At 32.2% G+C, this 19,088-nt stretch overlaps 1 protein-coding gene across 1 annotated transcript; it reads left to right on the top strand.

The window, feature by feature from the left end:
• Window positions 1–3,717: 3,717 nt before the first annotated feature.
• Window positions 3,718–14,200, top strand: LOC130672909 (uncharacterized). Its single transcript, XM_057477689.1, has 9 exons — window positions 3,718–3,860; window positions 3,935–4,143; window positions 4,210–4,607; window positions 6,267–6,411; window positions 6,501–6,638; window positions 10,153–10,379; window positions 10,789–10,988; window positions 11,062–11,535; window positions 13,787–14,200. Exons 2-9 carry the CDS (start codon window positions 3,984–3,986, stop codon window positions 14,076–14,078), a joined length of 2,034 nt encoding a protein of 677 aa, XP_057333672.1. The 5' UTR covers window positions 3,718–3,860; window positions 3,935–3,983; the 3' UTR covers window positions 14,079–14,200.
• The last annotated feature ends 4,888 nt before the right edge of the window (window positions 14,201–19,088 follow it).

The following is a 19,088-nucleotide window of genomic DNA, read 5'->3' as shown; positions in this document are numbered from 1 at the left end:
TGACTGTACGTCATTTCGACTTAATTTATAACTTATCTATTGCGTTAATAAAGTAATGAGCTGAAAAATGAAATGACTTATAATCGACTTGACCCCAAGCTATTTTTTCTCGAATTCGTTATTTTGAGTCTGATCAACCAGATTATGCTTCCAAAAATATATTAGTACTATTTAATATACTAGATGATTTATTGATTACACAGAACTGCTATTTTCTTATTCGCACAACTCAAGCGCTGAGAGTGCTTTGTTGATACTTCTTTCTCTTCAACTATTTCACTCACACAAAAACATTACTACACTCTTCTGATCACACAAAAATATATTAAACTGTATACTCCAACTAATTAGAACAATTGAAACTAAGTATTGAGTTGATTTGTTATTTCATTGATTTGAAATAAATTATTTGAATCCGAAAAACCAGTACTGTCAATTGTTACGTATGACTCGTCGTGAACACGATAACTCTCCAGAGGCCACTCGTTAAAAAACATATATTTAGGGTGCTCTTAAAAAAATCGATATTTTTTAACTTCCCGCTGAGAAAATCGACGATTTTCAAAAAATTCGGGAAGTTATTGGTTTCACCCCGATTTTCAAAAACCGGGTTTTCATCATATGTCAACATTTGAAGGTGCTAGGATGCTATTCTGACATTTTCAGAGCGATGTCTGTATGCATGTATGAATGTGTGTGTGTGTCTATGTGTGTGTGTGTGTGTGTGTGGATGTAAACCTCTCATATCTTTTTGATGAATGAAGCGATTTAGATGGTTCTTGCGGCATTCGAAAGATATCTTCTGAACTTAGATTTTCAAAAAAATTTTAGACCATTTAGTCAAATAAACTCTGAGATATTTAAGAAATACGAAAAAAAAAAAATTTTTTTTTTCGTTTTTTTTGGATATTGTAAAAACTGTTGGATCAATCAATTCCAAAATCTAATCAGCTCTAGAACTCAAAAAATGCTATCGATTGCCACCAAGAACGTCTCAATCAGATAATCCGTTCAAAAGATATCGTCGACGAAAGAAACAATAGAAAACGGTTTTTTGCAAATATTGTCGAAACGACTAAACCAATCATTCCCAAATTGTCATCAGCTCTAGACCTTAATAAAACGCACCGATTGCCACCTCAACCGTCTTAATCGGATAATCCGTTCAAGAGATATCGTCGACGAAAGAATGGAAAAAAATGGTTTGTTTCCGTTTTTCGTGGATATTTTGGAATCTATCGAATCGATCAATTCCAAAATTTAATCAGCTCTAGAACTCGATAAAAGCATTCGATTGCTGCAAAAAACGTCCCAATCAAATAATCCATTCGAGAGATATTGTTGACGGAATAATAAATGTAAACTCTACATCTGCTTTTTCCATTGAAAAACATCATAATTACTGAACATAATTACTCAAAACTAATATGTTCTTCTTTATATAAGTCATTGAAAGTGATTGCTCAAAAATCGTCATGTTCGCTGGTATCACGATATGCTTACACGATGAAGATACAACGTATCACGTTAATACTTATTTTTGAGCTAATTATTGAACATAATTGTAAATAAATATATAAAAAACGCTCATTCATTCATTATTTTGGATTCTAAATTTGTAAACTTTAACATAAACCGTAACTTTTTTGAGCTTGAAAAGCTCACAAGAAAAGAGAAACAAAAGTATTTCCGAGCTCTAAGAGCTCGAAAACAGCGGGAAGTTTAGGGGCTGGCCTGCAGGGCCAACCGATGCCCAGATTTTTTTTTTTCGGCTGTTGTAAAAAAAATTTCTATACTTCGAAATAAAAATTCTTTTAAAAGGACGATTTTTTATTTCAATTTTAAAAGGTGGCTCGCTGCTTAAATTTTCTCATGCTAATACACGGAGAGAATTTTATGGTAAAAGTTATCATCGAATCATAGTACAATTTTTAAACCGAATTTTATGATAGAAAATATCATGAAATTGTTAAATAAACAATCTGAATCATATCTACTAACTATATGGTAAAATTTACAATTGTTTATGATAATCAGAAATTATAACTTTTATTATCTTAAATAATTACTACTATTCTCAACATCGTAATTCTTAATAACCTGATGGTAATAGTCGCTATCAGCTTAAATAATGATTAACATCTAAGCTAATAAAAAATTTTAATATCAGCGTTATAGTCTGACGCTTGTTTATGTGTCATTAGTTTAACTGTGGAAGTGATTAATTTCACACACTTACACACACGCACACACATACCCACGCACAGGTACACACGTACACATGCACACTCGCCCGCACACATGCACACACACACGAAAGCGCATTCTTGCACACGCACATTCCTTATTAAGAATTTTTACAACTTTGAATGGTAACACTTATCATCTCCGGTTGTAATAAATATGATCTTTAATCGTAAGAATTACCATCTTCGATAGTAATTGTCACCACCATCATTTGTTACTGTGATCATTTTCAATAGTAAAATTAATTATTAGAACCACTGAAAAATGTTACTACCATTTTAGATAGTTAAAATTAAAAATTTTGTATTGTAGATAGTATTATTAAATTCTCTCCGTGTAGCATAGGAATTTTATTTTTATTTTTTAAATCCTATAACTTCATTTAACGTTGAGGAAAAAATTTTAGTCATAAATATTTTTGTAGGAAATTTTATGCTCTACAAAATTGTTCAGTAGCTCAAAAGCTTTAAAACGTACGGTTCAGGTATTTAAAGTTGATTTAAACTTTTTAAAAATCAACGTGCAGACAGATTTTACACCAAAACTGCTCATCTCACGAAAAATATCAAATGTAGGCTTTGTAACAAACTTCATTCATTACAAAAAAGCATCAAAAACATCAATGTAAATTCCTTACTTTATGATTAATCATTATGTTTAATAAATGTTTTTTCATGAAAAATATCTTACTCACACACCACTAACTTTACAACAAAATCGTACAGGACATTTTTTGTAGGGGATTTGATTTCCTACAAAAAAATCGGTCTATAAGTTGACCCTGCGGGCCAGCCCCAAAACTTCCCGCTGTTTTCGAGCTCGTTGAGCTCTCTTGATTTTCTGATTAGGCCATGAGATCTACATGAATGATCATCGGTACTCTAGTGATAATAATAATTATCTTTTATTTCGACGATTTTATAGCAAAAAAAGGTAAAACTGAAAATACACTTCAAAATGTTATAGAATTGATAACAATTACATGTTTAACGTCAAATAACGTTTGAAGGAGTTATTTTATCGAAAATTCATAAGAGAACTTTTTTGTGAAGCGTTCAGTTTTCCATCAGAATATGCTTCGATCAAATTTTTACTCTCATTTGTTTCTGAGAAAAAAAATTAAAAGTCAAAAGTCTAAAAATTCCATGTTATTTAAACGGGAAATATAAAATGATTTCGGCACAGTTTAATGTGAAAATTAAGAGCCTGTTTATGTTGGATATCTTTTTTTAGGTCATAAACTAAAGATTCAGGGGGCGATCGGTACATAAAAATCGATTTGAGAAATAATGGACACCCTAATATATATTCATTAATTTGAGAATAAAAAAATCAATAATTAGAAGAATTTTTATAATTCAGGCGGTGATTAGTATGACGCACTTGTTTGCTACGTTGTCGTCTTTGTTCTCCAATAACTATTGCTATCATTACTAATATTAGTTTTTATAATGACTGATGGCTTATCATTCTGTGAGTGATTAACGAGTAGTTTAAGTGTGTGTTAAGTGGACTCAATAATTATTAAAATATATAAACTCGCATTGGTCGTCGTGTCCAATCACTGTTTATACGTTTCTGCCACGTATTATTATCCTCATTCTCATTCTCAGGTACGTCTATTTAATAATTTCAATAACAATAACAATACCAATAACAATGAATAATAAATAATAACTTATTGCAGATAAATAACTAAACAACTTAGCAAACCAACTAACTAACAAAAAATAAAAATGGGCAAATTACCATTTTTAATGATCATCATTTCCATCATAAATTATCAGCAATCCAATGCTATTCTAAGTCTTTCAGATACAACATCTGTCGAAGCTTATATGAAGAGTATAGCCGACTCTTTTTCTAATGCTACAAAAACATCTCCAATTCATAAGTGTAAGAGTAATAACCATAATAATTATAATCATAATAATAATAACCTATATTTCAATCATAATTTAGATTCACCAGAAACTACTATGAAGATATTCATAAACGACACGAAGCTTGTTATTGATGTTCTGCAATCTGTGTTATCGTTAACTTCGACGAAAACCTTGGAAGAACTTTTTGAACCTTTTATTTCCGCGATACAAGATGATTCTGGGTTTAGGAGCGCAGTTAGCAATCTTATAAACCACAGTCAACAACTTGATAACTTCTTAGCGAAGTTAACCGATTTGATTCATTTTGATGAAAATGACGATATTGACGAAATAAAAGCTTTCACAAATGAAATAGATGGATCAGATGGTAACAACTTGCATGATATCACAGATGCCATATATTCATCAGTAACATCAGGCGATGTGGATAATATTTATTCAACAGTTATCTATTTTTTCACAATTTACGAAGAAGTAAATATATAGTATCAATATAAATTATTTTAGATATTTATGATTTTTAGAGTTTTAGAATAAATATTCATTGCAATCGGTTTTCGAATATTCAAATTCCGAGTTTCATTAATGTCTAGAGCTTAAAATAATTATTTTACATGAAAATTTATGAGATCATTATTCGAGAACATCGAACTTTCTACAGAAAGCTCGTAAACTTTTATCTATATTACGGGTCCCATATTTTTAAAAATAATAAGAAATCTCCCGCGAAAAATCAGCAATAGTAACATACGCCCGTTACTCTCAATACCGTCACTATGTAAGAACTCGGGAGTGAGTCAGGAATTGATACGGATTTCATTTCATAATACGGATTAATACGGATTTTATTTTATTTATAATTAAACATAACAGTCAGCTGCTAATAAATGTAAAAAAATTATTTTTCGTGAATATTTGTAAAGGGAGCTCGTAATTATTTCCATACTCAATATAAAAGTAAAAGTATAAAAGACCGATTCTCACTATATATTAGTAATTTTTTATTTTTATCATTATTTTCCAAAACTCCCATTTTGAGTGAAATTCACTTCGAGGGAATTAAATAAATAAAAAATCATCACTTCGGAAAAACTCTTGATTTACTCCGCAAATTTTTTACAGAGCGCTTATAGCTTATAATCATAATATTACACGGAAAGAAATTTATGGTAACCGTTCCTAGTACGTTTATGAAATATCATCCCATACCGTTATGGTAATGATTACTTGGAATTATGGGATATAGGCCCATACTTTCTGGGAAAAGTTCCCATATCGCATGTGAAATAATTATGGTAATGATTACCATAATATTATGGTAATGATTACCATAATATTATGGTCATCGTTCCCATAATATTATAGTAATCGTTACTATAATATTACGGTAATAGTTCCCATATATTATGGTAATCGTTACCATAATATTATAGTAATCGTTACTATAATATTATAGTAATCGTTACCATAATATTATAGTAATGGTTCCTATAATATTATGGTACCGGTTACCATAATATTATGGTAATGGTTACCATATTTATGGTAATGGTTACCATAATGTTATAGTAATGATTCCTATAACATTATGGTAATGGTTACTATAATGTTATAGGAACCATTACTATAACATTATGGTAACCATTACCATAATATTATAGGAACAATTACTATAACATTATGGTAACCATTACCGTAAATATAGCAACCATCACCATAAATATGGTAACCATTACCATAATATTATGGTAACCGGTACCATAATATTATAGGAACCATTACTATAATATTATGGTAATGGTTACCATAATATTATAGTAACGATTACTATAATATTATGGTAACGATTACCATAATGGTATGGTAACGGTTACTATAATATTATAGGAACCATTACTATAACATTATGGTAACCATTACCATAATATTATAGGAACAATTACTATAACATTATGGTAACGGTTACCATACATTATGGGAAACAACTCTCATAATTTATTGTAATCGTTACCATAAATTTCTCTCCGTGTATACCGATAAAAAACCAATCCGGCTGCGGACACTGTTTAAATAAATACCACTCATTAAATCTAATAATTAATTTATTAAAGCGACACTAAATTTTAATTTCAGATCGTAGATCTTAAATATCAATGTGATTACGATATGACTTTACATGAGAGAATGAAACGCATCTTCGACATAGCTATCATCAATGAAATAAAAGCATTTATAATGACAACATTTGCTTTGAACTATAGACAAATTACAACAAATGGTAATTGTCACGATCAACAATTTATCCAACTTATTATTTATTAAACTTATTTATATTGATATTTATACGTTTATTACTACTGATTGTAGTGAATGTTGAGTCTCAAATAACTGAAAACATTAATAGTACAATTACCCGACACGCTCGATACATAACAACGATGAGAACAATGCTGGCACATTCCTCGCCCGGTAATCTACGTTGTGATGCACCAAAATACGTACTTGGTAATTAAAAAGCTTATTATAACAACAATTTATTACAATCCCTGATTAGAAAATACGATTCGTAAAGATTAAAACTGTTTTAATCGTTTTGAATCCTCACGAATCCTTCATTGATGATTAAAGAGGATTAAAAACGATTAAATTTTTAATTGCTTTAAATCGTTTTTAATCTTCATGCAGGACCAGAAATTTCTGTATGTTATTTTACGATTGAAAACGATTCATGAGGATTAAAAAATTTTTAATCCTCATGAATCGTATTTAATCGTAAAATAATATTGCAATTCCTGGTTCCGATTGAAGTTTAAAAATGATCCATGAGGATTTCAAATTTATGATCTTCATTAATCGTTTTTAATCGTAAAATAATTGATAGTTATTTGAAGATTAGGGACGATCAAATGTGAAAAACCATGGGGATTATGACGATTAAAAACGATTAATGAGAATTAGATTTTTAATCGTTTTCAATCCTCACGAATCGTATTTCCTAATCAGGGATAAGTGACTAAAAATTTAAAGCAGATTTCGAGTCTCTAAGATTAAAAATTTTTTTCAACTGTAGTCAACCCGAAAACTTCCCGCTGTTTTCGAGCTCAGAAAGCTTGAAATCGTTATTATTGGTAAAAAACTTTTGAGCTATTCGAGCTTAAAAAACGCCTCGGCCAAAAAAAAAAGATATTTCGCTGAAAAAAAGTAATGTTTACAATCGAAAAAACATTTTGAGACTTAGATTTGATTTAATTTGAGATTAATCGACCGAGCGGTTGCAGAGCTATGCAACAAAATAATTTTAAAAATCGGTCTGTCAGTTGACCCTGCGGGCCAGCCCCAAAACTTCCCGCTGTTTTCGAGCTCAAGAACCCCGAAAACATTATTGTGAATACATTTTCGAGCTCTTCAAGCTCGAAAATACGTTTGTATGCTGTTGTTTTCGAAAAAAAACGTTTTTCACCATTTTTTCTTCAACGATATCTCTCAAACGAATAAGCCGATTGAGACGGTTGAGGTGGCAATCGACGCGTTTTATCAAGTTCTAAAGCTGATCAAATTTTAAATTCGATTTATAGTGTCGTTTTTGAGATATTTCAGAAAAAATAAAAAAATTTTTTTTTTTATTTCTTTCGACAACGGTTTCTCTTGAACAAATGAACTGATTTTGATGGTTGAGGTGGCATTCGACGCGGCTTATAAAGCTCTAGAGCCCAGTCCATTTTGGAATTAATCTATCGAGCACATTAAAAGTCATCAAAAAAAAACATTTTTGAAAAAACTTTATTTTTGGAATATCTCTGAACGAGCCGTACCGATCAAGCTCAATTTTCTCACGGCTTCAAGATATTGACAATCCGCGTCGAATGACACCTTAAGGTTCAAAATCGGTTCATCTGTTCAAAAGATACAGGTATTTACATACGTACCTACGTACGTACATACATACATACACTCGGACATCATCTTCAAATTAGTCAGAATAGCTTCCTAGGACCTCAAAACGTCGACATCTGATGGAAATTTGATTTTCGTAAATCGGACCGAAACCAATAACTTCCCAAATTTTTGAAAATTTACAATTTTCTTAGCGGGAAGTTAAAAAAGCAAAATATTTTGAATGTTATTTCTCAAATAACTTGGATACTAATCAGCCGAGCGACTTAAAAATCTAATCAACATTAAGTCTTGATACGCCATTTCAATAGCCGCTAGCTGCTAGCGAATATTTTCTTTAGCAGCTAGCGATATTTTCGCAAGTAGATAGTACGGTGTAGGTAGGGGAACCTGGAACACGAAGGCCCCCAAAAAAAATTTTTGTTTTATGCTTTTTCTGGGGAGGGGGCCGTCGTGCCCAGGAAAAAAAAATTTTTTTCATTACAATTTTTTTTTCGAGTGATCCATTGTGCCCCATATATCGCAGATCGACTTAAAATATCTTTATTAAAGCATCTTAAAACATCAGAGGTATCATGATTTGACCGAAAATGAAAAACAAAATTTTTACCAAATTTTTGAGGGGGGCCTTCGTGCCCCAGGTTCCCCTACCTACACCGTACTAGCTACTAGCGAAAAAATCGTTAGTAGCTAGCGAAAAAATCGCTTCCAGCAAGCGATTTTTAATCGCTACCTGCTAGCGAAAATATCGCTAACTGCTAGCGAAATAATCGCTTGCAGCTAACGATTTTTAATCGCTAGCTGCTAAAGAAAATAATCGCTAGCAGCTAGCGATTATTTTTTTCAGTGTACGACAAAAATTAATATACACACAACACTCACACGCGCGCGAGAACAAGTGAGTAGATGGGCAGACATCTATCTGAAAATTTTTAAAATAGCTTCCTCGGACCTAAAAACATCGACATCAGATGTAAACTTAATTTTCGAAAATCGGATCAAAACCAATAACTTCCTTCCTCTTTCCAAAAATATTCAATTTTCATACTGGGAAGTTAAAAATTAGTTGTGTAACGGAAAAAAAAAATTCATTCTGAAGCTTTCATTATGATTATCAATTTTATATTTTGCAGTTTTAAAATAGTATATTGCATAGGTAGGATACTAAGATAGTCTTTATGTGGCGAGGTCAATCTTTTCAGCACGAGTCGTAAGGTTACACGGCCCGGAGACGTATGTTGAAATCATTGCGCTTGCCGGATAAAGACTATCTGAGTGTGCTACTATGCACTATATTTTATTCAACAATTGCCTGATTTACGCAATTAATAATAATCTGCGAAACGAAGTCTGTGGCTCTTTAGCGACACGGTGCACCCACCAAATTACAGAAAACCATCGGATTTAAAATTCATAATTCATATTTAATTGATTTAAAATTTACTCGGATGTTTTAATTATTAATTTCAATATTTATTAACAAAATAAATACAACACAACCACGCGGTATAACCCACTCCCCTTATGATGAATTGAAGTAACCTTATTTAGTGGACTAGCCGTTCAACATGGATTTTGATAAAAAACTTCAAGTCGTTCAACGAGTTCTTACGATATTTAATAGATGGAGCTCAGTTAAAAATGTTGAGATGCGTGGTGAAATGTCATTTCACCACTCACTTTTCACAACGCCGGTGAAAGTCGAGGACATCTATTTTGATTTTACTCAAATTCTTTGCGCCGGTCGGGAAACAGCCGTTTAGGGTTCGCAACGCAGACGTCATAAAGCGCGCAAATCAGGCCTGGGTAGAATAAAATATTTTTAAAATATTGCAGCTTGATAATTGATCCATTATCGAGTAATCGTTAATTCGTTCGAGAGTCAGAGAGTTCAAAGAAACAAATGTACTGATAATTATTTTCGAGCTCGAAGAGCTTGAAAATGTATTCACAATAATAATGAAGCTCGAGGAGCTTGAAAACAGCGAGGTTTTGGAGCTGGCCCACAAACCAACCGTTCTTCATATTTTTTTTATATAAAAATTTTTTATTCAATTAATTAATTATAAACTAAAATGGACATTGAAGACTCGGAAGAATAGTAATAACATTTTTATTTTCTCAGGTGAAAACTGTTTCCGTCTAGAAGATTTATTTGAATGGGTTTATGTTAATCAACGTCAGTTATCATTAACGTGCGATATCGACCCTGATTCATTTGTATCGTTCAACGAAATTGAATGTTTATCTGTAGCCGATGTTAAATATATGCCTTATTACTGTCCAGCTAAAAAGTGTCATGGTAGATTACACAACTGTGTACCCGCAGGTCGATTGTCATTTTGTGAATCGGTAAATATTTCTTTTGCAACACCTGCTTTGAAAGTTCAATTTCCGAGCGCTGTAAGTCGTGTCGGAAGTGCAAAATATATTTAGCCTTGCCTATACATTTTGCTTAACACTTGTACGCTTAATAGCCTATAATTTTATTTACAGTTTTAACTTTAATATACTAACGTAGTAATAAGATGTCACGACCAGTGCTTTTATTTAATTTTGCTCTCTATAACTAATGACGTGATTGTAATTAAAGCGAGTGAAACGCTACCATACGTTGCGACAACGCATTACTTTTTGCTTTTTGTCGCTAATTTTTTGACCCGGGTATTTAATCTTCAAAATTTAACTAATTTTTGTTAAACACTGATCTTACACACACTTAAAATAATAAATAAATTTGTACTCGTTACTGATATTTCAGCCATCTGAATTTGGCCCACGTTACTTATGGGCGACCGAGTCTGAAAAACTCCAAGAATATTGTAGAGGAAATTATGTTGATACGATGACAAAAGCCCCTTGTGATAATTTACTGTGTCAATGTTCCGAAGAAGGAGCTGCATCATTGGCAGTACGTGCTGTCAATTTAATGCCTCAAATGGCGGATATTGAAAATAATATGTGAGAATTATTATTATTATTATTATTATTTTTACAATTATTATTATTGTTATTATTATTATTTCAATTGAAGGGTCGTAACAAATGTGAAATTTTCAAATCAAGATGATATGATCCATTTACAAATTGAGCAAGGTAGATTATTACCAGAAGGTAAAATAGACGAAGCGACAATTCAAATGGTACCCCTCGGAAAATTTGGTTATTTGCAAAATACTCCCGAGGGTTCAATTGTTCTATTGGATGATGACGATTCAGCAGAACAAACGTACCTTGAGTTCGATACTGATTACACGTACTTGGGATATAATCGCGATAAATTTTTCATTGATGATATTATTGCTCAACCGAATTATGTCGTTACTGGTGTGAAATTGGGACAACAAGAACCAAATCCCGAAAATCGTAATAACAAGAGTCCGATACAATTGGAAATACACGTGACTTATTTCAATTATCATGATGGTAGGTTGAATGCAACTAAGGAAAAACCATCTTTCTGGATGACACCACGCAGTATGACTACTGATGACTACAAATATGCAAGGTAACTAATGTTTAATTTTATACTTTATTATACAGTAGGACCTCGTTATAAGACTAGCTCGAGGCTGTAAGGGAAAAAATTCTTAAAATTTAGGTACCCCCGCTATTGTGCTTAACAGCGTTCGCGCCCAAACCTCGGTATGACTATCGCCGTTTTGCGTTTTATTTATGTATTCGGCTCAACTCTACTCTATTATACAGTGAATCTATTTTATATATAGGGAAGGGTGGGGCAGAGTGGCCCCCATGGGGCAGAGCGGCCCCCCTGAAATTTTGACCAAAAAAAAAATTTTTTTTTTTTCGACTAATTACTATAAATCAGATATGTTTGCGCATTTTTACTCCTACGCATGACATTTGGGGCAAAATGGACACGCCCAAAATTTTGAAAAAGTGATTTTTTCATATTTTTATCGTCAAATAAAAAAAAATTATTATAATTCCACATTTCTAGCCCTACGCATAACACCTGGGGCAAAATGGACCAGCCGAAACTTCCGAAAAAATTATTTTTTCATATTTTTCAGCCGTTTCTTTATGTAAGAGGCAAATTTGGTCACTAAAAATTTATGAAAATTAAATTTTTTTTTTTGTTAATAAATTTTTGAAATAAAGTAAAATTATAGAATTGATTTTTTTTTTTTATTAAATAACAATTAGTAATTAAGGTAATCGAGAGTGAACGATTTTTTACGCTTTAAAAAATTTTTTTCGAGTAATATAAAACCAAAAATAGTTGTCAAGAGTAAGAAATACATTCTAATGATGAAAACAATTTAAAAAAAAAAAAAACGAAAAAAACAAATTTTTTTATCACTTTTTGAAGGGGGGCCGCTCTGCCCCACAAAAAAAAAAAAATTTTTTTCAGAATTTTGGCAAAATGTCCATAAATTTGTTCGAAATAGGACAAAAGTAAAGTGATCTTATGGTTGAAAGCCACAAAAAATAATAATTGGCTTAGGGGGGCCGCTCTGCCCCACCCTCCCCTAATCATAAATAAACAGAATTTTGTCGATCTTTTCTGTTCATTAATTATCCCTCGCAGATTTGAATCACGGTGGAAACACCGTGGAAGTGTAAACACCGTGGATCCACCGTATAACCACGGTGGGCTTGTTCCATTTGACCACCGGGTACACACAGTGTATTCACTGTGATTACGCGGTGTATCCACCGTTATTCCACGGTGGATTTACCACCGTGTATACACGGTGTTTCCACTGTGATTACGCGGTGGAAACAGCGTGGAACCACGGTGGTGAAATGGCACACAGCCACCGTGTAATCACGGTGGTTACATCGTGCAATCACAGTGGAAACACCGTGTATACACGGTGATAAAGCCACCGTGAAATCACGGTGGATACACCACGTAATCACAGTGGTAAAATGGAACAAACCCACCGTGTTTCCATCGTAATTCAAATCTGCAAGCGATGTGATACCACGAAATTTTTAATATTCTTTATGAAAATAAATTATCTACAATCTTTGTGTATGTACATTTTATCTCGATTTTAATCGTACTGGTCGTTAGTCTAATAGCGAGGTTTCGGCGCAAAATTTTTATTGAGTTGTTGATAGGGGAAGCGTTCCGAGCGAGTTTTAACAAATTGAGGGGAAAGTCTTATAACGCGTAGTCTTATAACGAGGTCCTATTGTATCTCATTTAAATTTTAATCAAATTATTTTTGTTAATGTTTGTTTGAATAAACTATCAATTTATTTGAATGCAAAAAAAAAATCAGTTAAAATTTTTCAAATCGAAACAACGACATGAGTTAGAAAAATTTGTTTTTATTTAAACTGATAACTCTTTTTAAAGATAATAATTTAAATAACCGGATGAATTTGTTATTTAAAATATAATCAGACACTAGTCTGATTATATTTTCTCTGTAAATAATTGATTTGTTTATTTGTATTGTTATTATCGGGTAAGATGTTAAATCGACAGCCAGTTGTCCATTGCGACTGTTTGACAAACAGTGAATTGAAGAAGCTAAAAGAAGAAATCATTTCTAAAAACTTTTATCACTCCGATGACATTCTCTTCAAAACTCACTGACTAACTTTATAAACAAATAAATTAATAATTTTCCCTTCTACTAATGTACCGACTAATTTTAATGATTATTAAGATTTGAAATATTTAAAGATTATTAACGACAAAATATAATCAAACATTCACCTAAAACTCAATTTTATATCTAATTATTTTTAAATGAAAAAATATTTTTTATTTATTCCAGAGAAGAGTTGGATTTATCAAATGTGGGTGATTCACTCAATAATACATTCATCAATGTAATAGATTCAATGCCGAATCAGTTCATAAAATTCCAAACATCTGATGATACCAACTTCGGACAAACGACTGTACCATATTTCGACTCACGTCCAGCTGGAGTAACAAGTACCACAGCATTAAGCGGTGTTGGTATTGTTCACCGCGGAGTTTATGTGCTTGGAGGATTTTTAGCACCAAAGATCATCGGAATTAATCATTCAGCTCATGTTGGAGAGAAGGAGAGTTCCGAATAATAATTTTGCAAAAAAATTGATAAAGTGAAACTTTAGTCATAATTTTTAACCGTTTCAATTTACTTTACCGTTGAATTGATTTATTGCACAATGTAATGAAATTTAAAAATTTGATTATTAATAAAGAGAGATTTAAATTTAATTTAGATGTTTTATAATTTAACCCCCACTTATTTATCTGAACATATGTACATCTGATAAAAAACAAACATCACTATAATACAAGACCATGTAACCATCTAGAAACAAATAAAACAAGCACACACTCTGGAGAAAAATCAATCATATATTTAGTTTAGCTGGTTTAATCAGCTACCTGATGACATTAAAACTTGAACCAGAATTCATATTTTTAAGAAATTATTGAAAGAGTACACGGAAAAAAATAAATCGAACTGGCTACCATGTCAGATAGTAGTCAGTGCCATCTGTAGAAAAAAAAATTGAGATAGCACACGGAAAAAAATAAATAGAACTGGCGACCATGTCAGATAGTAGTCAGTGCCATCTGTAGAAAAAAAAAATTGAGATAGCAGTGGGTCCTATCTACGTAGTACTGGCTACTCTCTACATTGTTCTCAGCGCTATGTCGGATGTTGCTCACTACTATCCTACATATTACACTCTTACATATTGCCTAATTCTATGTACTAGTTTGTTGCAGAGACTTTGTTTTTCCCGGAAAGTTCTGATGACCAGATTTTCCGGAGTCTCCGCCCATACTCACTGCAGAGAGTCGTTTTGATTTTCGAAACGTCCTGCATAGGACTCCCTTATTATTATTATTATTATTATTATTATTATAATTATTATTATTATGATTATTATTATTATTATTATTAACTATAATAATTCTAAGCGGGGGGGGGGGAACTTTAGTGAGAACGACGGCTGTGATTCGACAAATTTTTAATCACGTACGTTTATTATCGTATTTAATATATTTCCAAGCAATTGGGTGGTTCTTTTGCGTAGAGTTGATGAGTAGCCAGAGGGTTCAAATGGTTGTCGAAATACAGATTGATATAATGGTCAATAAATAAGTTAAGACGTCATTAGACGGACGAAGACGCACTGGCTGTACGTCATTTCAACTTTAATTATAACTTATCTATTACGTTCATTAAAATAATGAGCTGAAAAATTTAATGATCTATTATCGACTCGACCATAAGCTATTTTTTCTCAAATTCATTATTTTCAGTCTGATTAACCAGATCATGCTTCGAAAAATATATTAGTACTTCTAAATATACTAGATGATTTATCAATTTCACAAGATTGCCATTCTGTTATTTTCCTTTTCAATTAATTGTAGAAGTACTGAATTTTTTAATTTAAATTAACAGAATCAATCATGAACCCGATAAAAAATGTTTAGATCTAAGCATATATGATTGGATCCAATATGAGTGTATCCGAGCAGATCTGCATAAACGTCGATCTTTAGAGAAATCTACATAGATTTAAGCACATATATCTAAAGAAGTTTCAGTACATTCTAATGAACGCATGTATAAATATATTATACTTTAGACCATTTTAAAAACAATATCTACTTACATCTTGGATCTTACTGCTATTACCTCTTAATGCTTTTGATGAATCTATGTATAACATATATCAAAAGTCAATTGATATTTAAGCAAACAAAATAGATGAATACTTTAGAAACATTGATCAAACTGATTTATTTTATTTATTCATTACAATTTCAAGTATATGATTTAAATAACGTCCGATATTCATGTATAATTAGACAATAAAAATTGTATTTAATGTCTTATTGGCAGTAGAACCCCGACAGTTCGACGATTCAGGAACCTTACCTGTATTTAAATATTATTGGATCTGACTAACTATGACTACATATAGACACACATTTTTGGATATAGTCATAAATTCTTGGATATAAGCATATCTGCACGGATATCAATATTTATATCTGCTTATACCTATATAGTTGGATCTGAGCAGATATACTTATAAATGCTTGGATATGCGTATATTTACTTGGATATCAATCTTAATACATCTCTATATCTGCTTATATATGACTAGATCTGAGCAGATATAATTATATATGCTTATATCTAGCAAGATCAAACATTTGGATGTATTTGGATATAAACAGATATAACGAGATCCAAACATATCTGGTTGGATCCGAGCGTTTTTTATCGGGAACTCTGCAGTCCCGATGAAAAATAATTTTGTATAGTTATAGATAATTATATATAACTCTATATATAATCAGGTTTGAAAATTAGCCAGATCTGATCATATACAATCACACACAATTGTATATAATCAATAATTATGCATGAACGAACTAGTCATTCATAAAATCTCATTTAAATTATCTGTAAATTATTAATTAAGTAATTATATTAGGATTTGTTGTCTTTATAACTTAAATGTCAGTAATATTTAAATTGAAAAAAAAAAAACACATTAACTACCGGTTAGCTGCTATTTTACTAAGGGGTAACCCATCCGATTAATGAGCCACGCCAATACTGCTTGACTTTGATTTTCGCTGGATTGTAATTTTTTGTTTGAAAAGTATAGTTTTATTAAGCAGAAAAACAGATACATATCATTAACAAGAATAAAATCATATTAAAAATACTTTAACATTAATAATATTATTAATTAACTTGCTACAAGTGGTAGATCTCACTAGCTGACTTACTGCACTTAGTCAAGAGTGCCATTTCATTTATTAATTGAACTTAGTTATTAGGTATGCCAAGAAAATTAGCAAAACTTATTAATATGTTAATAGATGTAGAAAAATTACTGCTATAAAAAAAACATCTAATTAGGGAAAAATATGATTAAATAACTAAATATACACACTACATACAAGGCATTGAGCCTGTCACTAGGTGACACTCCTACTTGGGTTGTACTGGTTGGTGCAGTTACTCAGCATCATGAGGGTTAATGTGTATCCTTAGAGACCTCCGGATCTCGTCAATATGTTTGGCATCCTCTTTCAGCCACCAATAGTTTTTCTAAAGTCTATGAGTATCAGTGCTGTCAATCAGTGAGAATGCCATTGAGTACTCTCTAAACATGAATAAGTGAAATAAGTGAATATTTACTAATTCTGAGTACCAACCGAACCACTTTTTGAAATTAGTGGTTCGGTTTGCACTTGGAATTAGTGAATATTCACTTATTTTCACTAATTCATGTTTAGAGAGTATACACTGTAAAAAATTACCGGGGTAAGTCTAAGCGGTGTGGGTGTTAAAATTTTCGGTGTTAAATTTACCCCCGAATGCGGTGTAAAAATAACGCTGCCACCGGTGTAAATATTCTGTACCGGTGTTAAAATAAATTTTCCGGTGTTAAAATATTTCACTTTGGGTATGTGTGCGTTTATGTGATTGTGTGTGCTCGTGTGTGTGCATGTATGTGCGCTCGCGTATGTGAGCTCGTGTGTGCATGTGTGAGCTTACGTGTGTGCATGTGTGAGCTTACGTGTGTGCATGTGTGAGCTTACGTGTGTGCGTGTGTGTATGTTTGTGCGATCGTGTCTGCATGTGTGAGCTCACGTGTGTGCGTGAGTGATCTCATATATGTGAGCTCACGTGCGTGTGCGTATGCGTACTCGTATGTAAATTCTTGAACTCACGTGTGAGCTCTTGTGTGTGATCTCGTAAGTGTGAGCTCGCCTGTGTGAGCTCATGCATGCGAGCTCGCATGTGAGCTCACGCGTGTGCGTGTGTGCGCTCTTGTGTGTGAGTGTGTGCATGTGTGCGCTTGCGTGTTTGTGTATGTGTGTGTCAAGATATTTTTTGCGTTTTATAAGCTTTCCATAGTTAATACTCTGAGCGGACGCAATTTACCCCGCTTTAACACCGGTGAATTACTCCTCCTACACCGGTGTAATTTTATTTTAACACCGGCCAGAGTTAGAATGAGTCCATTTTTAACACCGCTCTTTTTACAGTGTAGATTTCTTGCCTCGTCATCCGGGTTGATATGAATTTTTTAGTAGTGCAATGACGTTTCTTGTGGTACATTATTGGTAAGTTGTTTTCGTCTTGAATTACTCCAATTTTATCACAGTAGGTAAACATTTTCGGAGTTATATACCCTGATTTGCACTTGTTATCATTATCACTATCAATGACATCATTGCATTTGAGTTCCTCCATTATCGGGTTATTAATTCTCTGGTAGTTGGCATATTAGATTCTACAAAGTCTTGTAACGAAGTAATCAATTCTGGGTGCTGGATTGTAATCTGCTCCTCTAGTCTGCTATAAAATTATAAATATGAACAATTCATGGCATTACTTGACTCAAATGATCAAATTGATACATCTTACGTTAATAATGCACCAAATATAGATTTTGGTTCTGTACATAAATTAAAATAGAATTACAATAGAATACCTTTATATGGGGCATTCCACGCCGTCACCGAGGTCGTGGACCTGATCATTATTCATTAAGCCAATTTTTTTGCATGTTGTAGTCCTTGTTGAAGAACGTATCCATGATTTTTTTGAATTTTTATATCGCTTTTTGAAAAAGTTATGAATTTTTGAATATTTCAGATATAAAATATTTGAATATTTGCTCATAACTTTATGAAAAATATAGATAAGTATTAGGGTGCTTCGTTTGGGAAAACTATTTTTTTTTTCTAAGTCCCATGTCAAAATATCATTGTACACATTGAAAACAAAATTCTCACCAAAAATGCGCTCTTAATTTTAATTTTAAGTACTCGCTAAATGAATTTGAAATTTTCCCATTTGATTAACACGTAAATTTAAATTTTATTTTTTCAATTATCTATAGCTTTACGGCATTTCAAGATATTTGATCGACCATAGGTGGAAATCACAGAGGATTGTTCCTCTTTGAAAGTGCTTGTAGCTAATTTATGTTTTCTAACCGACCTCACTGGTAAAAAATCTTAAAGCCAATTTTTTCTCAAATTTCACAGTTTCTTTTATTTTACTCACAAACAATGAACTTTACGAC

The sequence above is a fragment of the Microplitis mediator genome, chromosome 8 (genome assembly GCF_029852145.1).
Source record: "Microplitis mediator isolate UGA2020A chromosome 8, iyMicMedi2.1, whole genome shotgun sequence".
NCBI lineage: Eukaryota > Metazoa > Arthropoda > Insecta > Hymenoptera > Braconidae > Microplitis > Microplitis mediator.
This window is presented reverse-complemented; position numbering and strand designations above follow the sequence as displayed.

Bases quoted from the DNA above. Each gene is read 5' to 3' on its own strand.
- LOC130672909 (XM_057477689.1), top strand. From the start codon at position 3,984: ATGGGCAAATTACCATTTTTAATGATCATCATTTCCATCATAAATTAT. The intron at 4,608-6,266 runs GTAAATATATAG...TTTTAATTTCAG, and splicing joins TTTTCACAATTTACGAAGAA to ATCGTAGATCTTAAATATCA. The intron at 10,380-10,788 runs GTAAATATTTCT...CTGATATTTCAG, and splicing joins GATTGTCATTTTGTGAATCG to CCATCTGAATTTGGCCCACG.